The sequence below is a fragment of the Plectropomus leopardus genome, chromosome 11 (genome assembly GCF_008729295.1).
Source record: "Plectropomus leopardus isolate mb chromosome 11, YSFRI_Pleo_2.0, whole genome shotgun sequence".
In the NCBI taxonomy this organism is placed as follows: Eukaryota; Metazoa; Chordata; class Actinopteri; order Perciformes; family Serranidae; genus Plectropomus; species Plectropomus leopardus.
This window is the reverse complement of record NC_056473.1, coordinates 7,070,002-7,094,232: the sequence shown is the minus strand read 5'-3', so window position 1 is coordinate 7,094,232 and position 24,231 is coordinate 7,070,002. Positions and strand designations below refer to the sequence as shown.

Here is a 24,231-nt window from a genome sequence, read left to right as displayed (position 1 = left end):
TGAGTAAATGTAACTGTAAACGGTCACATTTGCTGAGAAAAAAATGTAATTAAATACAGTTACTAATCAAAATGTTGAGGATTCAAAAGCAGTTACATCCAAATATATCATTTTGGATAAAAAAAAACATTAATCCTGTTGTTTTGCATTGTTGTACTGTGCACAAATACCTGCTTTTGGCATAATCTATTTCCGGACATTTTTCAGGTTTATTTGCTTACGTTAAAATATTTTGCCCAAAAAGTTATCTAAAAAGTAATCAAATGCAAGTTACATTACCTTGATAAAGTAATTCATATATTCACACTTTTTAATTACACTTTTTAAGGTAACTTGTAATCTGTAATCTATTACATTTAAAAATAACCTTCCCATCACTGTTTGTTCTCAATTTCTTAGATAAAAAAAAAAACGTGAAAACACAACAAGAAAAATTAAACTTCTTGGATCAATGCAATAAGTTAATCTGTAATTCAGGCAAATATACTGTGTCTTGTTTTTTGTAAGTTTTTTGCAGTTACATCTTAATGAAATAAAAACAACAAGTATTCATTGGTGAGATTGTATTCTTAATGTGTTTATAACATTACATTCATTCAGTAATGTATATTTTGATACATTCTTGTACTGTACTCTCTGGTAAAGGTAATGATCACCCATACTGTATGTCTTTGAAAAGTGTGTCTTTGGCCTTCAGCATCACCATAATACACATAGTTCAGTGCCTTTGTACAGCATATTATTATCGTCTTTTAATACTTACTGTAATAGATTATCATGTCAGATTGAGAATGAATCCCTGGTCTGTAATTCTTCATAATAACATGCATATACAGTAGGAGTAATATGGCCTTTCCAACCAAGTCCTTGAGTAATCCAAAGTATTTACAGTTAGAATTACATTTTTTTAAACTCCATACACATTATAAAAATGACTAAATAAAAAATAAATGTACTAATTTATCTCTTCATAAGAAAATAATCATGACCTTAAAGCTACTTCTCTTCAACACCAGTAACTCACGTACAGTACTACAGACAGAGTATTCACATTGTAAGGCCATTATGACAATGTAATTCAAGATAAAACCTGAAAATGAGAACCGGATGTTCTTTACAGCATTGCAACAAGAGGCCGAGAAAATAAAATGATAGAAAAATAAATTCTCCTCATCCCACTGAGCCACCTGTCCATCATTTGTCCCTTCGACATGCAGAACAACAGCGGGCTGATCCATGCAGGGTCTCTATATGTAGATAGGCGTCTCCTGACCTGTCAGCAGTCTGAACATCACCGCGGGCATCGTCTTCATGTTGATCTGGCAGAGAGGAGAAGGGACAATTACACCGTCAGCCTCAGGGGCCATTTATAGAGGCACAGTCCTAATCACATCTCTTGACCCCAGGCCTAATTTACTCCCTTTGGTGCCGCCAGAGAGTCAAAAGAGACCTTGAATCTATTACTGACAAAGTATACACCTTTATGGCTTTATTGGTGAAATATATTAGGAAAAATTGGAGGAAAACACACAGACAAAAACACAGATGGTTAAAAGCTGTTGAAATACTATGTAAGAAATGGTGCAGACCAAGAATGGTTTCTGAATCAACTCAGAGTCCACATATGACCTGACGACTGTGTAGCAAAGGGTTTAAGACCTGCAACTCGCTTCCAGTTCATCAGAACTGAAGATGCTTTTTGGACGAGAGGCAAAATGTCTTCAAGTTGCCGGTGAAATAACACTTATGGAGTCTCCAGCTGTTCTCACTTTCCTGTGTCCTTTCTTCTCTCTGCACACCTTGTTTTAGTCTTGTTTGCTCCACCATTGTCACACCTTGATTGTCAGCCATCCCTGTGTTTCCCTCCTTTCTCCTGTGTTTACCTACCCCAGCTGATTAGTTCCCTGTGTATATAAACCTGTGTCCTTTGTTATCAGTTTGTCTGTTATCCTCCCTGCTGTTTCCACAGTGATCGCTCCTGTCTTCACCCAATTTTTCATTTTACTTTGTGTTTTGGTTATCTGCTTGTTATTGTCCATTCCCATAGTCTTTAAAGCTCACTTTTGGTTTGTATACATTACGAGAGTTTGTATGCCACACTATTTCTTGGTTCAGTGCAAAGAAACTATGAAAGTTTCTTCAAAATTGCTAAACTGTAATTTTGTGGCTTATCACTGTCTGAAAAATTAAACTTAGTTAAAATAGGTAACTGTCAGTTGGCACTTGTTGCAATAACACAGATAACATTCAGGCAGTTGGCTTAAACAGATGAGAGGTCCTAAATAAGGAGATGGTGATGCTATTCTTTCAGAGCCATGATCTGATAACTGATGGTCAGTCGTTCTCCTCTGATGTGAAAAGCCCTGCATCTTGTTCCTGAGTATTCTGACTGATTGTAGCGTCCTGCAGATTTTCCCAATCAGGGCAAAAGCTGCTGTCTGTTGTTGGATTTTTAGGAAGCCAATCATTGAAATGTACAGGAGTAGATAATATAGTAAATGATATTTATGTAAAACTTAACTTTCTCTTTTTTCGCCTTCAGAAAAATGTATTCATTGGGCTCCATGTGCTTTATAGCGAGATTTTGTGGCGGTATTGGATAAATTACCCAATTATGCTGTTTTATTCTGACTGCTTTTCTATTTTTTTCTCAAGTCTCACTCCTGACATATTTTACCAACCTTTTATGTGTACACTTTGTCTCTCCCGAATCGTACAAAATTCTATAATTTTGAAAAATTAAACAGTGTCCATCTTGATGAATGCTCTGTAACACAAACTGCTGTCATATATATATATATATATATATATATATGTTCTTATGTTCTTTTTTTTTTTTTATATCTTATGTCTCCACAGAAAACAACATTAACAGTAAAAGGGCTGACAGAATCAGACCAAGGCGCTAAAGGAGCTTCTGTTCCTGTGCCAGCCAACCTGCAGCTGCTATATTTAATTCCTTTTTGGTTCATGCTTCAGGGTGATGAAAATATATATATATTTTTTAATGTATTGATTCATATGTGTGAATTTATATTGTATTAATCTTAGCCATGTAAGCAGGTGCTATTTAGCTTTTTGTCTCCAAAACTCTAAAAAAAAATGTAGTTTTTTATTAGAAGTTCCACAGTGACAGATACTACAATACAAGCAAAAGTACTCATCATGCAGAACAGCCTTTTCTTAAAGTATGACCACATGATGTATAATTAAAGTGAATTATGGCTCATTCTAAGGTAGAGAAAACACAGCAGTTCTCATTTACAGGCAATTACTAAAGAAAACACATTTATTATATTATATTCAATTCTGCCAGTATGTCCTGGTAAATCCTACACACTGGATCTTTATGTATACATAAATGTAGAAAATGTATTCAGTCTAATTCTGGTTAAGAGGAAGGAGAAGAGAGGAAGATTATGACTGGTAAAGACAGTAAAGAGAGTTTAGCTAAAATAGATTCTGTTGTTACATTTTGGTTGTTTTGCTGAATATAGTTAAGTTCATTTGGCTCATCATAAAGTAAAGACTGACAAATATCTAAACACAGTTTTATACTCTAATGTGAAGGAATAACTGTTTCTAAATTCAAGTGCGCTGTAGTATCATATCCAATATTCTGGGCCTTGGACTAATCACAAACTGATTTGATCCGTGTGTGTCTTTAAAAGACCTGCATGGTGCAGTGACTTGTTAGGTGCAGTAATCAGTGAAAATTGCCACCTTGTGGCATGAGGACTTCTTACCTCACCCACTGAGACAGACAGGGTTTGAACAATCTTCTCATGTGCCATGGCAACAACACTCTGACCATTTATTTCAATGATTCTGTGTCCAACACGAACTCCGCCTCGCTCTGCTATGCCGCCTCGCATCAGACTGCAGATCTGGGGAGGTGAAAAAAATATACTTTGTATGTAACAGCAAAACCCTTACTCTTTAAAAACAGTGATGATCTTCAGAAGCTTCACTTCACTTCAAGCCTCCATTGAAAATTTAGTGTCATGCTTCATAATAATAAAACTTACAATGCCATTCTGCACACTGAAACCAAGCTGGAACTTGAGATCGGGTCTCTTGATGAGGACAGTGGTGACAGGAGGGCAGCTCACAATACTCAGCTTTACCTTCACCTGGTTCTTCAGACCCTGGACCAAAAAAAAAAAATCCATAAAAACACATTCATGTTACACTAATTTTAAAGGTGTCACGCTGCAAAACTAAAAAATTATAAGATTTCCAGTTATATAATACTGTGAAAATATCAAAGTGCTCAATCCTGACAGACAGACTGAGACTTTTGCAGTAAACAAGTCATTAGGACTTCTATGACATTGTGATGTCACAACAATACTAATTTAAATCTTGAAAAGTAAAAAATTATAAATGGGTCCCTTCTTTAATCCTGATGCAAAAAAACCCATCAGCTGATAGGATGTAAACAGCTGGCCCAGCTGATATTTGGATGAGCTCTGTGCGAATATAAAGACAGTTGCAACAAATATGAAAAACAGTTATCTTTTATAAACATTACCAACTGTAGCTTAATGACTGCATTGAAAATACGTGTATTGAATATAAAAATGTGGTCTATCAAACTCAAATGTAATGTTTTTATGAACTTATTATAGTATAATCATATTAGGAATAATGTGTATAATAATAATAATGTGAATAATGAGCGGTATTGGTTAGATTAATTTTTTTTTTTAAATCTCACATAGTCCCTGCAGTACTCCAGAGTACCCCTAGGTGTAAGCCACAGTGCCATTCCCTGATTCAAATATTTCCATATCTAAGTGAAGACTAAGTGAAGACTGAATATGTGAAACTGGAGCTGCCTGAAGCTCCGTACCTTGATGATGCCCTGACAGGTGGCAAGTGGCAGCCCCACCAGGCTGGTGTCATTGATGGACATAATCTGGTCGCCAACACTGAGTTTTCCAGAGCGAGCTGCGGGGCCGCTGTTCAGCATACTGGCCATGATAACAGTGGGCAGAATGGAGCCCCAGCCAGACTCCACGATCACCACACCGAGGCTCTCTCCTTTCTGCTTCTCCACATACAGCTGGAACAATGACAAGGCATTTCTTAATCATCTTCGGGCACATTTTGAATGTCACATCCTGGAGTTTAGAAGATTTGTGAGATGGCTCAGCCATTTATGTTAAGGGAAATCCATCCATCATCACGCACAATCCACCTGCAGCCAAATAAAGAAATGTCACACCTCTTTACAGTTGTCTGAGTTTGAGAAATGGACGAGGTCATCATGGTACATTTCCTGGGAGTTGATGATGTCACTGTATTGTTTCTGGCTCAAGTCGGTGGGGTTGATGCCGTTGGCACGCAGGAATTCTCTGTAGGCCACGCTAAAAGCCTGACCGATGGACTGTGCAATGAGCTGCGCCTGTGGGAAGGGGAGAGTTTGGGGAAAACTACTCAGCAGAAAGGCTATCACAATCGACAACAGCAGGAGGGTGAGAGAGATCACAGCGTTTTAGTGACCACAGAACAAATATCAAAAAGTATAAACCCCAAACTAAAAATGTTGAGCAGCAAATACTCACATCCTCTGACTCAAAGACATAGCAGATCATCCTGTACTGACTCTTCCCTTCGCTGGCAGAGTCGGGAGATTCTGAGAAATCCTCTGATGAGGCCTGAGACATGCGCCTGCGTGCCATCAGAACCACAATGCTGCCAATGTCTGCGATATAGGAGATGGTCCGCAAGGCACTGTCCATCATTGTCTCCTAGGTGGAGCAAAAATAATCACATTCATTAGTCATTAGGTCTGGAAATAGATTCAACACAGAGAGGACTCAACACATAAGGAGTTACTAACCTGTGTGTCAGCATTCAGCACTTTGACAGCTTTAGTGGAAATAAATAAGTCCACTTCTGTCATCATTTGAGAGTCTTCATCTTGGCTCTATGAAATAAATAACACATCATTTTAATCAGACATTTACTGTTACCTCACAATGCAAACTTTCAGCTCATCATGGAAACACTGACATGGGCAGGTGAGCAAAAAAAGGCATGCAACAGCTCCACCGTGTGGTAAGAAATGACTCTGCTGCATAGTTTCCCCCTCACAAATAATTCAGCTGGCAATACAGGTACATATGCACTCAAACATTCCATTAAAATCCAAAGTAAAAGGCACTTTAGGAGCACAGGCCTCTGCCAGTGCTAAACAAGTCCCTTGCTGTTATATCGAGAGACAGCAATTTTAATGCTTAAACCTGCAAACGCACTGGAATCAGGTCTCCCTGCAAGTTTAACCCTTTAACACCTGGATTGCCATCCATTTTCTTTACTATCATTGAAACCTGTGAAACCTGAGAATATTGGTTTGATTTGATTTTATATATTTTAAATAATATTACAGAAAAAGGAAAAAAAACATATTAATAATATATTTTAATAATAACATTATTTTTTTTAAACTTTCTTGCGGTTATTTTGGGTTGTTTTTTTTAATGATTTTTTACATTTTTATTTTTAGGTAATTTATTACCTATTACCTATTATGTAATTTGCTAGTTGCCTTACCATGTTTTTGAAAAAAGGTATCAAAGGTTTAAAGCTTAAAAAAGGCAACTTTTGGATTACTTACTGCATTACTATCAACTTCTAATCAATTTCTATTGGATCCAAGGCGAATCTGTTTCTTTGAAATTCATTGCTACATTTATGAGACTCAGACACAGGATGAAAGCGTGCAGTAAGACTTGAATATTTATAAACCCAATAAATAGATGGTAACGACCATCTCGCTGAAGAGGCAGATTACCTTGATGCGACTGACAGCTTCATGGGCCTGGGACATGCGCACAGACTTGGATGGATTTTTATCAGACAGCACCTGAGTGCAGCCAAGGTAGTTAGCAGCAAAGATGATTCCATCAATAAGATCCTCTGGCTCACACGGACCCGGGACTGTGCAGCAAAAAACAAAAAAGGCTCTCATTGTAAAACATAGTAATGTGCTCCAAAGAATGATCAAATGTAAGAATGTTAAGTGATAATTACCGTCCTCAAAACTGGGGAAAGAAGCAGCTTCCTGTGTGTTCTTGAAATAAGTTAACAAGTTAGATAGAATTTGATATATTTTAAGTTCATAATACTTGAGAAGATGTATCAGCCATATCAATTACCACATGATTTTGGATATTCTGGCCCATATTATAGCAGTTACAGAAGCCTAACTAACAAAAAAAGAAATTATAAAGACAGAAAAAGATCAGTTTGCAAAAACAATATGCTTATAAATTAAAAATTAGTTGCATCACATTTTTTACAAAATATCTTCCGTTAAGTAACAAGTCTTCACCTTGGGCGCATTGCTCTCCTCTGCAGGGACGAGCTCTGGACCCTGAGGCCTCCTCGGCTGCTCTGGCACATCTTCAGGTATCACAGCTGTGCTTTGCTTCTCACCCTGTCATATACAAACATCGGTTTTAACTTCAACAAGCCTTGTTTTAAAGGGGAACTACGCTTAAATTCATACATGTTATTCTCATGGTCAAACAATGTCAGTAAACATGAACAACTCTCCCAAATCCTGATAAAATTAATAAATTCTGATATTATCAAGTCTAAAGTCTGGAGCTGTTCCCCAGGGGAATATTCTTAATATATGGGTGCATTTTCTGTTTTAGCACTGAGAACACTACAAAAGTTTTACTGTGGGTCCACATATTCAGGCTCCCTTCATTGTCTATGAAGCAGATCCAAACTTTATACACTATGACATCACGTTTGACATTTATTTCGGTGGTTTCTGGCTTTTAGAGACAGTAGATCATCTTCAGAAAAAAATATTTAATTTTTCTTGGTCATGGAAATATTATATTGGAATTCTTAATTTAGGTGTTGTTCCCCTTCATACGTTTCTTATTGGCCTGTGTAGATGATGACCTTGTGGAAAAGGCGAGAAAGACTTTTTGCAAAGGATACAGCTAAAATAGTGGTGTATTGTATCAAAGTATGATACTCTGTTAAAGTACTTAAAATTTTGGAGTAATATTGGAATTTCTGTACTTTACTTGGGTTTTTATATTTCTGTCAACTTTCACTTTTATTCCTCTACATTTTCTTAAAAAAATATATACTTTCACTCCACTACATATGCCCTAGGCATCGTAGGAACAGATCCATGGGTGCTGTTTTGTTATTTTATTGGATTGTGTACTTCCATATTGTATTTTGTACTGTCATAATGTTTTTACTTGTATTCTTACTTTTAATACTTAAGTGCATTAAATATCATAAAATGACTTTAAATACTTAAGTATAGTAGAGACTTTTACTCAAGCAATATTCTAATAGTTGACTTTAACTTCTACCAAAGTCATGTTCTGGTAAGACATCAGACTTTCAGGTACTTCATCCACCACTGAATTCAAATCTTCCTTCACTCAGGGACACAGAGAAGGAAGATTGTGCAGAAACAAACAAACCACAGGGGACGAGCTCTAACAAAGATCTGGCCTATTTGTGCTGCTTACCTGCTGGGGTTTCTCTGTCCGTCTCTGCCTCTCCTCCAGAGGCTCCCTCTGTTGTTCCGCTGTGTGATGAGGAGCCAGGGATGGCTTGATAACCCTGGGTTCGCTCTCCCGGCTGTTAGCAGAGGAGGGGGGACTGGGTCTGGGAACAGGAGGAGTCTCTCTGCGAGGCGGGGCCTTCTGGGTGTCTGCAGGTGGCGGAGCATGGGAATGACGAGGAGGTGGAGGAGGATGTTGCTTACCGGAAGCAGACCTGGCTTTGGTCCGCACGGAGGCTTTTTTGCAGTCCTTTGACGAAGTCTTTGGACGCTGCTGCTGCTCGGTGCTGTTGGTCGAGCATCCTTTGATCCCAGAAACAACATGCTCCATGTCCTCTCCGGCTCCCCTCCTCTCTCGTCCTTTACCCTGCCTCTCCTTCTCCTTTAAGCCTACGTGAGACGACTCACCCTTCTTACCAGCTCCTGGGATATTATGGTTTCTCTGGACTTTAGTGTCATCTTCTCTTTCCCTTTCGTCACCTCCCTTTCTAATTCTTTCATTCTCGTTGTCCTGATAAAGGCTGGTCGGCCTCTGAACACTGTTCTCCGTCTCCTCTAAATCCTCGATGAATTTGGCCCCATCCAGCACCTCCTCTATCTCATCTCCGTCACTGAAGAAGAACCTGTTCTCCTGGCCCTTTTCCACCTCCCTCTCTGCCTGATCCACAGCAGCTGGACCACAATGTGACCTAAAGCGATGGCCTGTCTTGTGAATCTTAGCGTCTGATTGTGATCCCTCACATATTTCAGTGCCATGCCGAGGCCTGGGAGGGAGCTGCTCAACAGCACTGCCGCTCTCATTAATATTATCACCTCCTGCATACTTTATATAGCCTCCATCCTCAGGAGAGTACTGTTTGTAGTACCTGGTGTCCACAACGCCCTCTCTGTTTAAATGCAGCACCTCATCATAGTCCTGCTCCACATCAGAGCCCACGTTGTCGTACTCTGAACAGGTGTCCTCCATGTCCTCAGGACTCGGGTCACAACTCATGTAAAAGTGGCTTGCAGGGGCAGGAGGAGTCAGCTGGTCGTTGTTGTCATCCTTCAAGGTACTCAGGGGTTTCTCAGACGCCTCCTTCACCAAACTTCGCTGCTCCGCTTGCCTCCGTTTGGGGAATCCTGAACCGGGGCACGTTGGAGGGCTAGGAGCTAGTATGTTGGTAATGGTTCCTGACCTTTTTCCATGAGCCATAACTGGCCCTGTGAGCCCACCACCCTCAGCCCTGTGAACAAAAATAGATAGCCAAAATTAGATTTTTGAGATACACTTTTTGCTTCATACATTCAACGGTACATTTTTAAAATACAGCCATAAAAACAACTGAGTAAACGCTTTATAACAGAATGTGCAGAAGTCATGTGTGATTTCCTCACTGGAACAAGGCTGGATTATGAGACAACAGGCCCCTGGACACAGACATAATACAGAAGGCCCCACCACCTCTCCTACATAGAAGCAAAACACACAGACTTTATAGTTGTTTGGCCTCTTTGCTATTATTTAGCACCTCTTTATAGTCATTATGCATTTATATATTTATATATTTGTTTCTCTTTGTAGTCAGCATGCATGTTTTTGTGGTTGTTTTGTGTCTTTAAGTAGTCATTTTGAGTCAATACATTGGTGTTTTTTGTGTCTTGATCATCACCTTGTGGTTGTTTTGCCCTTTTTGGTAGTCTTTATGAGTCTCTCTGCAGCTGTATCGCATCTCTTTGTAGTTGTTTTGTGTATCATTGTGTTCATTCTGCATCTTTTTGTAGCTATTTTGTGTCTCTTAATGGTAAATTTTAGTCATTTTGTAGGTTCTTTTCGTCTCTTTTTGTCCCCTTGTAGTAGTTTTGCCCCCTTTATTGTCTTTATGAGTCTCTTTGTGTCTCTTTGCAGCTGTTTTGCATGTCTTTGTAGTTGTTTTGTGTCTCTTTGGGGTTGTTTCGGGCCTCTTCCAGGTCGGTATGTGTCACTTTGAATGACATTTTGTAGGTTAAAGCCAGGGGGGGCCCTGGCACTTTGGGCCCCTATAGGCCTGTGCCCAGTAGGCCCATTTAATAATCCACCCATGACTGAAACTAACATACCGTAGAAATGAACCTCCTTTCTGTTCCATTAATACACAAATTATTTAGCCATTATGATTTTGTTTCAGCTACAGAACAACCTCCTCCATTGTTCACTCTGCAGGTTATTACAGTACAACACTCTCCCACAGCATCTCTCAAGCACTTCACACTGTACCAGATTTAAAGAACATATGATCAAAGATTTATTTCCACACCTACACACAAATTTGGAGTGAGACAGTATCAGACTAATGTCTCTGTTTCAAGCTTTAAATGAATATCCCTACTTCAAGGCCAAACAGTGGACAAATATTAAAGCCATAATAATGTACGTAAATCTATTGCTTCCTCATCATCGACTCTAACACCCACATGCGACATATGAGTCCTTTCATCTGCAGCATATGATGTTGTTTGTTGTCTGTCTAATTTTGTCTTGATGTTCAACAAAATAGGAGACATGATGCAGCAAAACTGATTTAAGTAAATCGGGCCAACAGCATATGATGTTTTTCTTGTGTAAATAATTACTTTTATTTACTACAAATTCATCTCTGAAGCATTTGTATAATGTGGTTAGTGTGTTTTTGTTTTTTTTTTTTTACGAAATACCTCAATATCAATATTGCAACGATACTGAGAGGTTGTCTATTGGTGCTTTTGGAGGTAACACTATGAGATTTGAATATTTTTTTACCAATAATGTGTGCATAATGAGCTGGTCAAGTTAAATTACAACACTTTACTATAATGCAGCCTTTAAAACCAGGAATAGGCAACATATACAATATTGCAATATCCAAAATATAAAACGACATCTAGCCTGATATCGCAGTATCAATATAATATCTATATACTGCCCAGCCCTTGATAGAAAACTCATTTCTTTGTATTTTTCTCTGTATTTTTATTTTTTTAGTTATTTAAGGTGCCAAAAAAAGATAACAACCACAACAGTATATGCTAAATTGAAGGCATACATTACTAAACTATCAGTGGTTTAATAGATAAGTGGACCGACAGACGATTAATATGTAGCAATTTTGATAACCATTTTTCAAATTTGCCTAAAATTACTGTTTCCATCCTCTCAAACTTTTAGGTTTCTAGGTCAATTCCGTGAACATCTTTAAGTTTTGGGCTGTTGGTCAGACAAAAAAACCAATTTAAAGCAGATACTTTGGGCTGTGGGGGAATGTGATTTTTTCATTTTTAGCTATTTTCTGTCATTCAAGAATGGCAACAATTTATTTTGATTGTCTGACATGTATTTTCTTGATTAATTAATAAGTTGCGTGGTCTATAAAATGTCAGAAATGGTTGAAAATGTTGATCAGAGTTTTCCAAAGCCCATCATGATATCCTCAAATGGCTCGTTTTGTCCACAACCCAAAGATATTCAGTTTACTGTCATAGAGGAATAAAGAAACCAGAACATTTTGACATTTAACAAGCTGAGGTTATTTTTTCTTAAAACAATTACTCAAACTGATTAATGAATTATTTAATTGGCTGGCAATTGATATAATATTAGACAACTAATTGATTAATTGTTGCAGCTCCACACTCAATAGACCAAAGAAGATAATTGACTGATAATGAAATTAATATTTAGTTGCAGCCCTACAGTATGTATGACACCAACTAAAATACATCATTAGAAACATTTTTTAAAATATCAAATAAAATATACATTTACTGAGGTTCAATGCAGTGATTTAGACTGAAAATGTTCTACCTTAAAACTGTTTTCATCTCTTTTTATATGATTTAAAAAGCCTTTTAAATTTGACACCCCCTGATGTGTGATAATACTGTTCGCAGTCAAGGCTTTATCGCTTGATTAGCACTGAATGTGCTTGAGCTTTCAGATTGAACACAGTGATCTGATACACGCCCAGACTATGTCAACACCCTCATCTAAACATGAATCATGTCAGTTTGAGGTTGGGGGGGGAAAATAACAGTACGATTGCACTGTTTGGCTCAAGCTTTTCGATATGATTTGACACACTGAACACAATGAATTCCAACCGTTCACAGCGTTGATCAGATGATAATGCAACTGAGATTATGGTATTACGAGAAAAAAAAAAACAACTAATCCCCCCCCATCAGATCGCCTCCAATACAGTACAACACGCGGACCTAATCATGACCTCTCCATGGTGCTGAAGAGCTAATTAAAAACAATATGGCACATTATTGTCTGTAATTAAGGCTCGGTTGGATTTTTTAAGATTTCACGCATTTCGCCCTGCCCTTGGCGTATTTGTGATGGTATTTTATAAACCCATTACGCTGAACTTTTGCCGCAGCTGCAGGATCGCTTGTTGTGGTTTGCTGTGGTTTCCCCACATGTGGACGCCGCATTCCCATCTGCTTAAATATCGATAAAATAATCGGATATATCCTGCGCATATACACAGCACGCAGTGATGGAGCCCTGCACAAGCACACACACACACACACACACACACACACACACACGCACACACACACACACACACACACACACACACACACCTACACACTGCTGTTTTTAGCATCTGAATGCAAACATTATCCTACCGCTGCAATTCACATCGACCTTGATTTGAAGCATCGAGACTGCACCATGCTGACATCCAGTTTATGGGCTGATGTTGTAGCAGAGGAGCACATCCAGCATTGTCTCCAGCTCTGTTAACGCAAGCCGAACAGGCCTATGTGCATCACTATTACATTTGTTCCCCATCCAAACGCAGATAATCCTACGTGCCACTTACCAACATCAGTCCTGTCGGCGGCCCTCCTTGTGAAAAGCCCGTGAGCTGCTGATCAGACCAGTTTGTTCTCCGGAATGGTGATTTTTGAATAAAAGCCGCACAGCAGCCCAGGAACCTGTGTGAAAAAATACCCCCCACATCATGTGCTCACAGCTCTGTCCCCCAACAATTTCAACAGTGGTTGCAAGATAAAGGCATTTCCCGTATTTTGAAAGTAATGACGTGGGGTAAGATATTATTTTCGAAGTAAAATTGACTTTATTATTGGGGAAATTTATGGGCGGACGCAAAACCTAGTTCTGAGCTTTTCTATCAAGAACCACAACAATTATGGCACAACAAAAATCCTTAAAAAAAATAAAGAAACAATAACAAAACGTACTATGTGTCTGATAAATTCATGAACTAATGAGTCAGTATTTTGGATTTATATCACTTTTTTGCTATGTGTAAATGTAAATGTAAATGTACCCTTAGCATGTTTAGCTCTCAGTGTATAAAATGTTAGTGTATTTAAGTTTGTTAAAAAAGATGAATAAAAAAAACTAACGGCAAAAAAACCCAAAACATCAACAATAACATAAATAATAATGAGAGGCATAATCACCACATAGTCAAACGTTAGGTAATAATAATACAAATAATAATAATAATTTTATATAAAGTGCGCTTTCATGGTACACTTTACATTAGCTAAAATTGACCATAAAATAGAGCACGCTAAAATACACTCGATTTTATTCACACATTAAAAGCAGTTTAAAACACAAAAATAGGGTCTAAAACGGTCTAAAAGGGGTGATTCTTATCTATTTTGCTTTCATTGCCATTTACTTAATTTCAAAATATGTACTGAAAAAATGTACGGAACAATGTTTTTTCTTTTTTTTTATTTTACGCTTTTTGCGTTTAGGTTGTTATTATTACAGTCTATGGTTTAGGTAATTGTGGAAAATATCGATGTAGTTAGGATGGATTAGTACACCCTGAAATGCACTCTGCATTCCTCTGATTGTGCCTGAGAAGCGGGATTGTTACTGTTGTCGACATGCAACTCTAATACCGGTATGCTAGTTTATGTTTTCAATTGACAGCTTTTTAATGAATGCTTAGGGGATTCTCAATATCTGTGAAGCGCAAATAGCTTAAAATGTGTGACAATTTAGAAAGGAAGTGCTTCCTTTCGAGCCAAGTTAGCATTTAGGTTAGCTAAACATAGCCATAGCATAACGAGCCGCTAACTCTCCTCAGGTATGCAACAAAAGAAAGCTTCTAAAAAACATAAAGAGGATTTTAATCGAGCAGCACCACATCCGCCTGAATGATGACCGAGAGAGCCAGCAAAGACAAACCCAGGCGGAGTCTGTCATTGTCAAAGAGTAAGAAGAAAGGCAACGTCAATGCTGGGATTACTGCCAGTGCTGCCACCACAACTCCCATCACCTCGTTCTTCAGCAGCCAGCCTCCACCCAAGCTGGCCTGCCCCCTGTGTGGCCAGTTGGTACCAAGATTCAAGATCAATGAGCACATTGATTTTCAATGTCAGAACTTTGAGAGAGGAGACTGCAGTGCCGCCTCAGCAAGTAATAGTGTTGTGCAAAGCATCCAGCTGTCACCCAGGAGGAGTCCCCCAAAGTCTCCAGAGCTGGATGCAAAGAGGGAAGAAGAGGTTAAAGACACGGAGACTAGTCCATATTTTAAAAAGAATAACTCTCAGCAGGCACCACGGGAGATAAAAAGTAAAAGCGTGGTCAGGAGGATTGATCTGGGAAGTCTCTCCTCCAAGTTATCAAGAAAATGCCACAAGGTACCTGAGAGGACACAGACTGTGGATGCGGCAATGTGTCCTGAAAATGAGACACTCAACAGCTCACAGAAAGAAAATCTCCTGATTCAGAGTTTAGAGGACAAAAAAGACAGTGTGGCAGTCACTGACTTTACTGAAACTTGTGACAACACTACAACAGATCTATCAGACAAAAGATCTAATCTTGAACAGAAAGCATCTAAATCAGAGACTTTCCAAAAAGTATTGACACCAAAGGTGCGCTCTTCTCCCTCCAAACTATCAAAGAGAAAAAAGGGAACATCTTCCTCTAGCAGGGTGTCTGTTTTCAGAAAGAAAGCAAAATATGAGGGGAACAGCAGGGAGGGAACGTCTCGTGAGAGTGTAGCAGAGACGACTAATAGAGACCAGCTTGAAACAAAGGTTCCTTCTTCCACTACTTGGGACCCCCCTCCAAGTTCAGAGGAAACATCTAAGAAAAGTGGTGCAGCGATCAATAGTGATTCATTGGCAGAGTCTGGTGCTGAAAACATTGCTAGTGACCAGGCTGTCGAGAGCTCTCATCCCCCACGGCTTCCCTACTACCTCCGTAACTTCAGGACCGTACTACAGGCCGTCCTGGAGAACAAGGACGATGGGTCATTGTTTAACCAGGATGATATGTCACTCGTACATGCATTTGAGAACCTCTCAGGTATGCTGATATGTCCGACAGTCTTTGTTATTTGATATATAAGGAAGGATTCATCACTCCCGTGTTTTTCCTCTCACAGTGATGGGACAGAAGCTCTATGTGAGACTCTTTCAGAGGAAACTGAGGTGGCTCCAAGTGAATAAACTGGATTATGAGGAGATCTGCAGTGATCTGGGACCCGTTGCTCAGGAGCTGGTCCAAAGTGGTTTTCTACAATCGGGTAAATAATCCCACAGTAATTAATTTATACATTTTGGAACATCTTTCAGAGAGTTGGCTGAAACTCTTTGAATTAACATGCTGTTAATGAGGATTTTGTTGGTTACATCTTTTACAGTTTTAAGTAAGAAACACAAAAAATGTTTTGGATTAAAATCTCTGTTTCCTAATATTATGGCATGGTGTGCTAAAAAAAATATATTTTGACTGATATCACAATATATTTTAATGGGAATGGTAATTTAATCTTGATAGGAAAAAACATAAAAACAATGATGTGATGTTTGCTGAGATCTGAACTAAACAAGTATGTTCCTTTACACATCTGGAATGTGATTTGTGGGCCGAGGCACCTCTGTAGCACCACAATGCTTCATACATAATGGTGGATTGTGAAACCTTTTACCTTTATCAAAAAGTTGTAGCTCCTGTGACTTGAATGTTGCACTTGGCCATATTTTGATTTTGGTAACATTGGATTATTTGTGCAGCCCTATTTTCTAAAACTCTTTAATCCCTTCGGATTTGTAACTGCTGTTCCTCAACACCGGCATAGATCGAGAGTGAGGAAAAATAGGAAAGATGCATGATGGGATAGGCTCCTGCATTAACTCTTTGAATGCTTGATTGGTGAAATTGGCAACACTGGGTTCCCAGGGGCCCCCAAACTTTAAAACATTATTCCTGTTGAAATTCATCTTTTTACCTCAATGACAATGACGTCCTTTTCCGTCCAAGTGCACCTCCTCAACATTCAAACAGTTCTGGCAGCTTAGCACAATGCAGACAATGGCAAGCAGCCAAGAAAAAGACAATGAGGATATTTACTAATTTTGTCTTATATTGATCACCCACCCCTGAATTGAATTGAATCATATTGAAACTGTATCATGGCAGACTTTGTAATATCCACAATTGTTGATTTTATGATTTAAAGCCTTTGTTAAACCTTGTTATTATAAACTTGCTTTTCTACATTTATTGTTTTTTATGTGCCATGCCATTTCTAAACTTTACTTTTTACTGTACCAATATTTTTTACCATATTAGTGTTTTTTGTTTGGTTGGTTGTTGTGAAAGACTTTAAATATATATACACACACACACACACACACACACACACATATGTATGTATGTATATAAATGTATATATGTATGTCTGTGTGTGTGTGTGTATATATGTGTATGTATGTATATGTGTGTGTGCACACATACATACATGTATATACACATATACATACACATACACACACATATACATACATACATACATATATAATAAGGAATATATGTTATCCCTCTGAAAGACCAAATCACACCAAACAGGTCCATTTCCTGGTTTTCCCTTTTTTGATGCCCTCATATGCTGTTTTTGTATGTCACAGAAAGCGACCTTCAGGATTTGGGGGAGGCCCTGGATCTCCTTCCTGCTCCTGAGCTCAAAGCTCTGGCTAAGACTTTTCATTTGGGAAACTCTGGGATTCAGAAACAGCAGCTAGTGGACGGACTTCTCCGTCTGAGCAGGCAAAAGTCCCTCTTCTCTCAGACACCTGCTCAAAACAACATCGGGACTGTCATCCTAAAAAGGTGAGAGGATCAAACACATTGCTCACACTCACAGTATTGCAGTAATGACCTCACCCTCGTTCTCTCTAACTTTAAAGGGCAAAGCAGCTCGCTAGTTCCTGCGTGCGCCTGTGTCGTGGTCCTCGGGCTGTCTTCTCTCGCATCCTCCTCCTCTTCTCTCTGACGGACACCATGGATGAGGAGGAGATAGCGGCTGGCGGGCAGAGCCAGCTCTTCACCATCCTGCTGGTAAACTCGGGACGCCTGGCCTTCCCAGACTACACAGTGCAGCGTAAAGCCAAGGTGTTCCAGGACAGAGAGGATCTTATCAGGTGACAGTCTGCCAAAAGAGTTACATTGAGTCTGTTGTGTTTATATCTAAGCTGAATATCCAGAAGTATATACTCATGATTCCATCCGGCACACCAGATATGAAGCATCTATGCGAGCCCTGCTAGAGATAGTCACAGCGATGCAGGGAGGTCAGTGGGAAGAGGCCATGGAGCTTTACACTGCTGCCAAAAGTGCCTGGCAGGAGCTGAGGAAAAACCATGACCTCAGGTGACATAAATCTATCTGCTTCAGTCTGAAATAGAGATGTAGAGTCTCTGGATATTGTTTAATGTTAACATTATTATTATGTTGGACAGTCACCAGCAGCAGCTGCCTGTGTTCCTGCGCAGCTTCACTGTAGGATGGGCTTACACTCGGATCTTATCCAGAGGGGTGGAGATCCTGCAGAGGCTACGTCGCTATGAGGTTTCTCGACCTTTTTCATGCGCACACACATTCATGAATGCTTGTTATGTGGTCACTCTCGAGGGAAGTGAAATAGGAGTTGTTTATTGATGGAGCCCTCACTTTTAAGCAGCATGTGTAGTAAGTGGTGAAAAGCTAAAGTTAAAACTGGATTTTTATTTACTTATTTATTTATTTTTACAAAAAAGGTTTTCTTTTGATGTAAAAAAAAAACAACTCCTTGCCGACATTTTTTTTTGCCTATGCTGAATTATGACGATCTGTTAAATATGCATACCTCTGCTCAATGTCTTCACGTGGTTAACAAAGCAAAATCTGGCCATCTGAAGGCCCTGTCATTGGTACACTTTTTTATAAGGCAGTTCTTGGGTTGCTTCTATGCTGCTAATGTGTCTTCATCATGCAGAAAAGTGTCTGACAGTACTTTCTGAGTTCTCATGATACATTATGCTTTCTTCTCCAAATTCTCATACAGAAATTGCACCCTCTGCACCCTCAGCATATGTTGCAGAATAACTTATAGTGAGACTCAGTGAATTAATCTCATTTAATGCTTTTATTTTTTATTCTTTTTCTGTTTATAAATCCAGAATGAAAGAACTGAATAAAGATCTCATAATATGTCAGTGTTTAACAGGGTAAAACTCTGCTTGTGTGTTGCAGGAGGCTGTTGAGGAGCTGCGTTCTTTACTGGAACAGTTTGTTTACTGTCCTGACAGTCGAGGACGATGGTGGGACAGATTGGCGCTAAACCTTCACCAGCACCTTAAAAAACCTGAGCAAGTGAGCACCAGAACCATCTGTGGTTTTACTCACCATTATCTGCGGTTTCATTAACCTCTTAAGTTATTACATATAACAAAGCAAACGCAAAAACAGGATACTCCAAAGACAATTTAGCAACAGAAAGCTAAAAACATAAGCAAGACAAAATTAAAGCAAAGTTAAAGTAAGAAGACAAAAATGCAACATGCAAAAAGTTAATATAAATAAATACAATAAAAGCAATAACATGTAAGTGTCACATAAAGGCAGGTGTATGAAGATGGGTCTTAAGATTCTGGGAGCCTTATCTCCTCAGGCGGGTTGTTCTGAGGGGCCCTGATGGCAAAGGTACGATTACCTTTAGATTTAGACCTTGACTTTGGAACTGTCAGAATGGCCCCACCTGAGAATCTAAGGCACACAAGTGGTCGGCATTTCTGCTATGTAGCTTGGGGCCGGACACAGACGAGCTTTGAAAGTGATCAATAAAATCTTAAAATCGATAAGGTCACAAAATGTTAAAACTACAGCAAGAAGCCGAGCTTCTGCGTTCTGAACTAGTTGGAGGCGTGACACATCACTCAACTTTTTCCATGACAATGTGTACAATAATAGCTGTTTGACGGTGGTCTTTTCCCATCGCTCCTAGGCTATTTGTGCCATCAGAGACGGGCTCTCAGACCCTCTGGTGCGGACTGGACATAAACTCTCTCTTCATCAGAGAGCTGTTAGGATGAAAGAGTCTGCCAGCTTGAAGAAGTATCGCCTGCAACTAAAAGATCTGCCCACTATCCACGTCCAAGATGTCACACATGTGAGTTTAGCACAATATGTCAGTATTTGTTGTAAAAACAAGTTTTAAAGGGAAACTTCTGTATTTTTCAACCTGGACACTGTCTCGTGTCTCAGTAGGCAGGATTTCATTAAAGATTTGCGCAAAACTGAAGCGATATTCTCTAAATGTCAATAAATCACAATTGTGAGATGACTGCGTTTCTATTGACTGATGTTCTGTGACTTTTCCTCTCGCAATAACATGCCAAGAAGCACGGTGGTGGATTTTCAAAACATTAGCAGGTTTATTTCTGTTGCAGCCACCGCGCTAACTGTCATTATTTCCAATTGAAGGCGACATAGGCGTGTTATGCGAGCGATAATGGAAAGGCAAGCCCCGAGTGTAAAAACTTTTTGCGAGAAATGGGAGTTTTTTTTTTAAATTGATGTGTTTCTTTTAGGCATATTTTATATTCGCAGTTTCAGTTTGCGCAAGTTGAGGGTTAATGGTAACCTGCCAAGTGACTGATGGAGACAGCAATTTTTTAAACTGGTCCAGTATTGAGAGAGAGCAGCAGCTGTAGGAACCAAACGGGCTTCAGTGTAATCCCTAAGGGCAACTGACATATCTTACATCTATTAAAAGTGCTTATTTTTGTCTCTGACAGGCTCAGGTTTGCTTTATAAAGACAGAAAGACGGTACAGAAAAGTGAAATACTTTCCTTACATTTTGTTTTGTCATTGTGACATAGACTCGCTCAAGGAGAAGTCTTGTTCTGAAATCTTTTTAATGGTTGTTAATTGATTGTGCACAATGGCCCATAGAAATTACACCTGCTTTGTCACACTGGCTGAAGCTCAATACTGGACCAATTTTAAAAAGTGTTGTCTCCCTTATTAGTCACTGTAACACAACAACATGGAAAAATTGGATTGAAAAATCGCCAAAGTTCCCTTTAATTGTTGTGTGTCTGTACAATAGTAGATGGGTGAATTCATGTTTGTGCTTTTATCTCCAGGTGACCATCAGGGGGCAGCTGTTCCCTCATGAGGGGGGCATGGGTAAATCCAGGTTTCTTATAACCGTAAATGGAGAGGGAGAAGAGAGTGCTGATGCCACAGTAATATGCTCTGTGGAAGAGCTGTCTTTGGCACATTACCGCCAACAAGGCTTTGACCAAGGTAAGCAGTTTTAACTTCACCATTTTAAAATGTTTCTATATCCTTTCATCACCGTAACATTGTATTTCCATCATTAATGTGACAGGGATCCATGGAGAGGGCTCAACATTCTCAACATTGTTTGCTCTGCTGCTATGGGACATCATTTTTATGGACGGTATTCCAGATGTTTTCAGAAATCCATACCAGGTAAAAAAGCTCTATCTATGTATATAATATTCTATTTACAGATTATCTTTGAATCTGCTTAATACCAGTTTAACTCATCTCTCTTTCTTCTCAGACATGTCCACTGGATCTTTACACTGACTGTTTCTATGAGAACAGAAAAGAGGCGATTGATTCTCGTGTGCAGTTACTCAGCGAGTCGTCTGTGGAGACTCTGCATGACATGTTGGAAGATGTCTGGACCTCTCAGGAGAGTAAAGTGTGTTCGCTGGTCAACTGGGAGCGTTTCTCATCACTTCAACAGGCACAGGTATTTACTGTCGCTCTTCACTGTAAATATATACTCATGTAAAACACACCTGCCATCCCAAAAACTAGAACTAGCCGTCGGTCAAACATTACAGCCGTTCTTGCATCGCTCCATTGGCTTCCTGTTGATTACACACAAGGCCCTGCATGACCTTGCTCCCAGTTACATTTCTGATCTTTGTTCCTTATTCTACTTCTTGACCACTCTGTCCTCAAATCTTGGCCTTTTATCCACCCCCTGCTCCAAATGCAAAACTAAATGTGACTGTGTATTCACTGTTTTAGCCCCAACCCTCTGGAACCATCTTCCCCAATATATTATCAGATCTGCAGAATCTTTAGACTGTTTTAAGTAGATACTAAAAACTCACATTTATAGGCAAGTCTTTCTGTAGAGCAACTCCATGGTTTATGTCTTTGTTTCAGGTTATTTTTATTAATATATTTAAATCTTTCGTGTGTGTGTCTGTGTATGTGTGTGAAGCACTCTGCAACTTTGTGTTTTGTTTTTTTTTTCCTAATGTGCTATATACAGTTTTACTAACTAACTTACTTAGTGGCCATTTTATTAGGTACAAATATAAAATCGATTGCAATTCAATAGAATAGCTCAGCCAGAAATTCTACCTTTACTGAGACAATAATGCTCAGTTTAGATTGACATTCAGCAAGGTATTCATTTCAACTATGTTTATTATTGAGGTTATGATTCAGTGGTGTTGAACTAGATCGTTATATATACAGACATGAGGGATGGTAAAACAAATTTTCTGATTTTATTTTAAAAAGCTAAAAAAAAAAAATATGTACAGTATGTATATAAATTATTGAATTTATGTACATTCATATTTTTTTAGATTTTTTTTCTCCTTGTTTTTCTATTCCCTTTTTGTCCTTTTACTGTTTGCACCGTGGGCATGGATAGAAACGCAATTTCATTGCCTGTATGTCTAACAAACATGTCAGAATTGACAATAAAGATAACTTTGACTTTTGACTGTTATTATTTTTATCTTTATTTTTATTATTATATGTATCACACTTTGCAGATGTATAGCAGTGGTTTTCTCACATTATTTCTAGTTACACATTTTGATCTACTTGTGTTACTGTCGGCACTAACATAGCCACTTTTATACTCTTATTTGCAGTCTCTCGTGTCATGTCTGGGTGGAGTGTTCTTGGGAGGGGTAATAGCACGAATGTCAAAAGACTACAGGCACTGCCGTGGAGGTTTACCTGATCTAGTGGTGTGGAACACCTCAAACAACACCTACAAGGTGAGATCACGTCACCTCCTGGCTCTTTGAATTTTATATTTTCAATTTATTTTATGGATTATACTGCAGCATGCAACGTGACATAGGGTGTTTTGTTGTTGTAGTTGGTGGAGGTGAAGGGGCCCAATGATCGGCTGTCCCAGAAGCAACAGATATGGTTGGATGAGCTGCAGAAACTGGGGGCTGGTGTGGAGGTGTGTCACGTGACGGCTACTGGGGCCAGAGGAGCTCGTCTGGAATAAACAGACACAGAAGAACTGACTGATGAGACTTTGCTGCTAATTAATCAGAGTGTGGTGAAAATGGAAACATCGACAGACAGAAAAAAAAAATATCTGTGAGCTTTTTCTGATTCTGGTTATCTAGAATAGATTTGACATTTGTCTCAAGAACTCCATTTATATTCAGTAAATCACAAATTTTAATCTTATTTAAGTATAGGGAGTCTTGTGGCAGCAAGCATGCCTTGTGACATGTGGCATTGACATCAGGGTAACCACTCTGTTCAACAGAAAGAGGTGGATCATGAGATGAAGATCATCACAGAGAACTGCCAGGATCAGAAATAGCTTTCCAACAGATAATCAGAGCTGATGCATGGCAGGAAATGCATCCAACAAGCACACCAAACTGATGGTGTTTCCTTTCCTTTGGCAATAACACTATATTCTCAGGATCTTGGGTTGCCAAGCAACGACAACTCACATTTAGTTGGCTGCTTATAAATTGTATGACAGCTCTACAAGTTTGTTATGCAAGTAATTACTGTAATAATTTGCCTATAAATATGCTGCTCTTAAACTGCTCTTACTCTACCAGAAAAATTAAATTATAGGTATTTAACTAGTGATTGTTTTCATTATTGATCAAGTTGCAGTTTGTGTTCTCCATTAATAAAAAACTGTGTAAATTACAATTTCCTAGAGTCCAGTTGTGGTCGTCACATCGCTTGTTTAGTTTGAAAAAATATTTCGCTTACTACAACAACCATTGCATCGGACAAAGAAAATCTTCACAATTGAGTAGCTTGAATTGGGAGTGTCTTAGTATATGTTTGTTTAAAAATGACTCAAATGATTAACTGATTATCAAACCAGTTGCCAATTAAAAAGATATGACACTAAACTGCCTCCGTATGTAAAAATGCAAGCACTGATGTGTACACTGAGATAATAAAAGAAATCCTTGACATTATTTTCCTATTTTTTCCTATTTTCTAATGTGCCTTAGATGTGCATATTGCATACAATACATGACACCCAGGCATATTAAATGCTGTGCCTGGGCGTGCTGTAATGTATGCATGCCTGGATCATGGATGCATTTGGGGGAAGGGATGCCAAGC

General features: G+C 38.9%; 2 protein-coding genes across 3 annotated transcripts; one reads left to right on the top strand and one right to left on the bottom strand.

Moving 5' to 3' along the window:
- Positions 1-1,192: 1,192 nt before the first annotated feature.
- Positions 1,193-13,440, bottom strand: apba2a (amyloid beta (A4) precursor protein-binding, family A, member 2a). The gene is made up of 12 exons (XM_042496495.1): positions 13,384-13,440; positions 8,520-9,780; positions 7,343-7,447; positions 7,042-7,081; positions 6,803-6,948; positions 5,849-5,935; positions 5,571-5,756; positions 5,231-5,410; positions 4,856-5,068; positions 4,029-4,148; positions 3,747-3,887; positions 1,193-1,319 (listed from the first exon to the last, which is right to left on the bottom strand). The coding sequence occupies exons 2-12, from the start codon at positions 9,747-9,749 to the stop codon at positions 1,248-1,250; spliced, it is 2,520 nt and encodes an 839-aa protein (XP_042352429.1). The 5' UTR covers positions 9,750-9,780; positions 13,384-13,440; the 3' UTR covers positions 1,193-1,247.
- A 908-nt stretch (positions 13,441-14,348) lies between these two features.
- Positions 14,349-24,049, top strand: fan1 (FANCD2 and FANCI associated nuclease 1). Of its 2 annotated transcripts, XM_042496177.1 has the most exons (14): positions 14,349-14,448; positions 14,635-15,863; positions 15,943-16,083; positions 17,468-17,669; positions 17,747-17,980; positions 18,078-18,209; positions 18,299-18,407; positions 19,071-19,190; positions 19,822-19,986; positions 20,967-21,129; positions 21,215-21,318; positions 21,413-21,607; positions 22,758-22,886; positions 22,991-24,049. In XM_042496177.1, the coding sequence occupies exons 2-14, from the start codon at positions 14,705-14,707 to the stop codon at positions 23,126-23,128; spliced, it is 2,991 nt and encodes a 996-aa protein (XP_042352111.1). In that variant the 5' UTR covers positions 14,349-14,448; positions 14,635-14,704; the 3' UTR covers positions 23,129-24,049. The 2 variants fall into 2 exon arrangements, with proteins under 2 accessions (XP_042352111.1, XP_042352110.1); XM_042496176.1 differs by lacking the exon at positions 14,349-14,448 and having other exon boundaries at positions 14,462-15,863.
- The last annotated feature ends 182 nt before the right edge of the window (positions 24,050-24,231 follow it).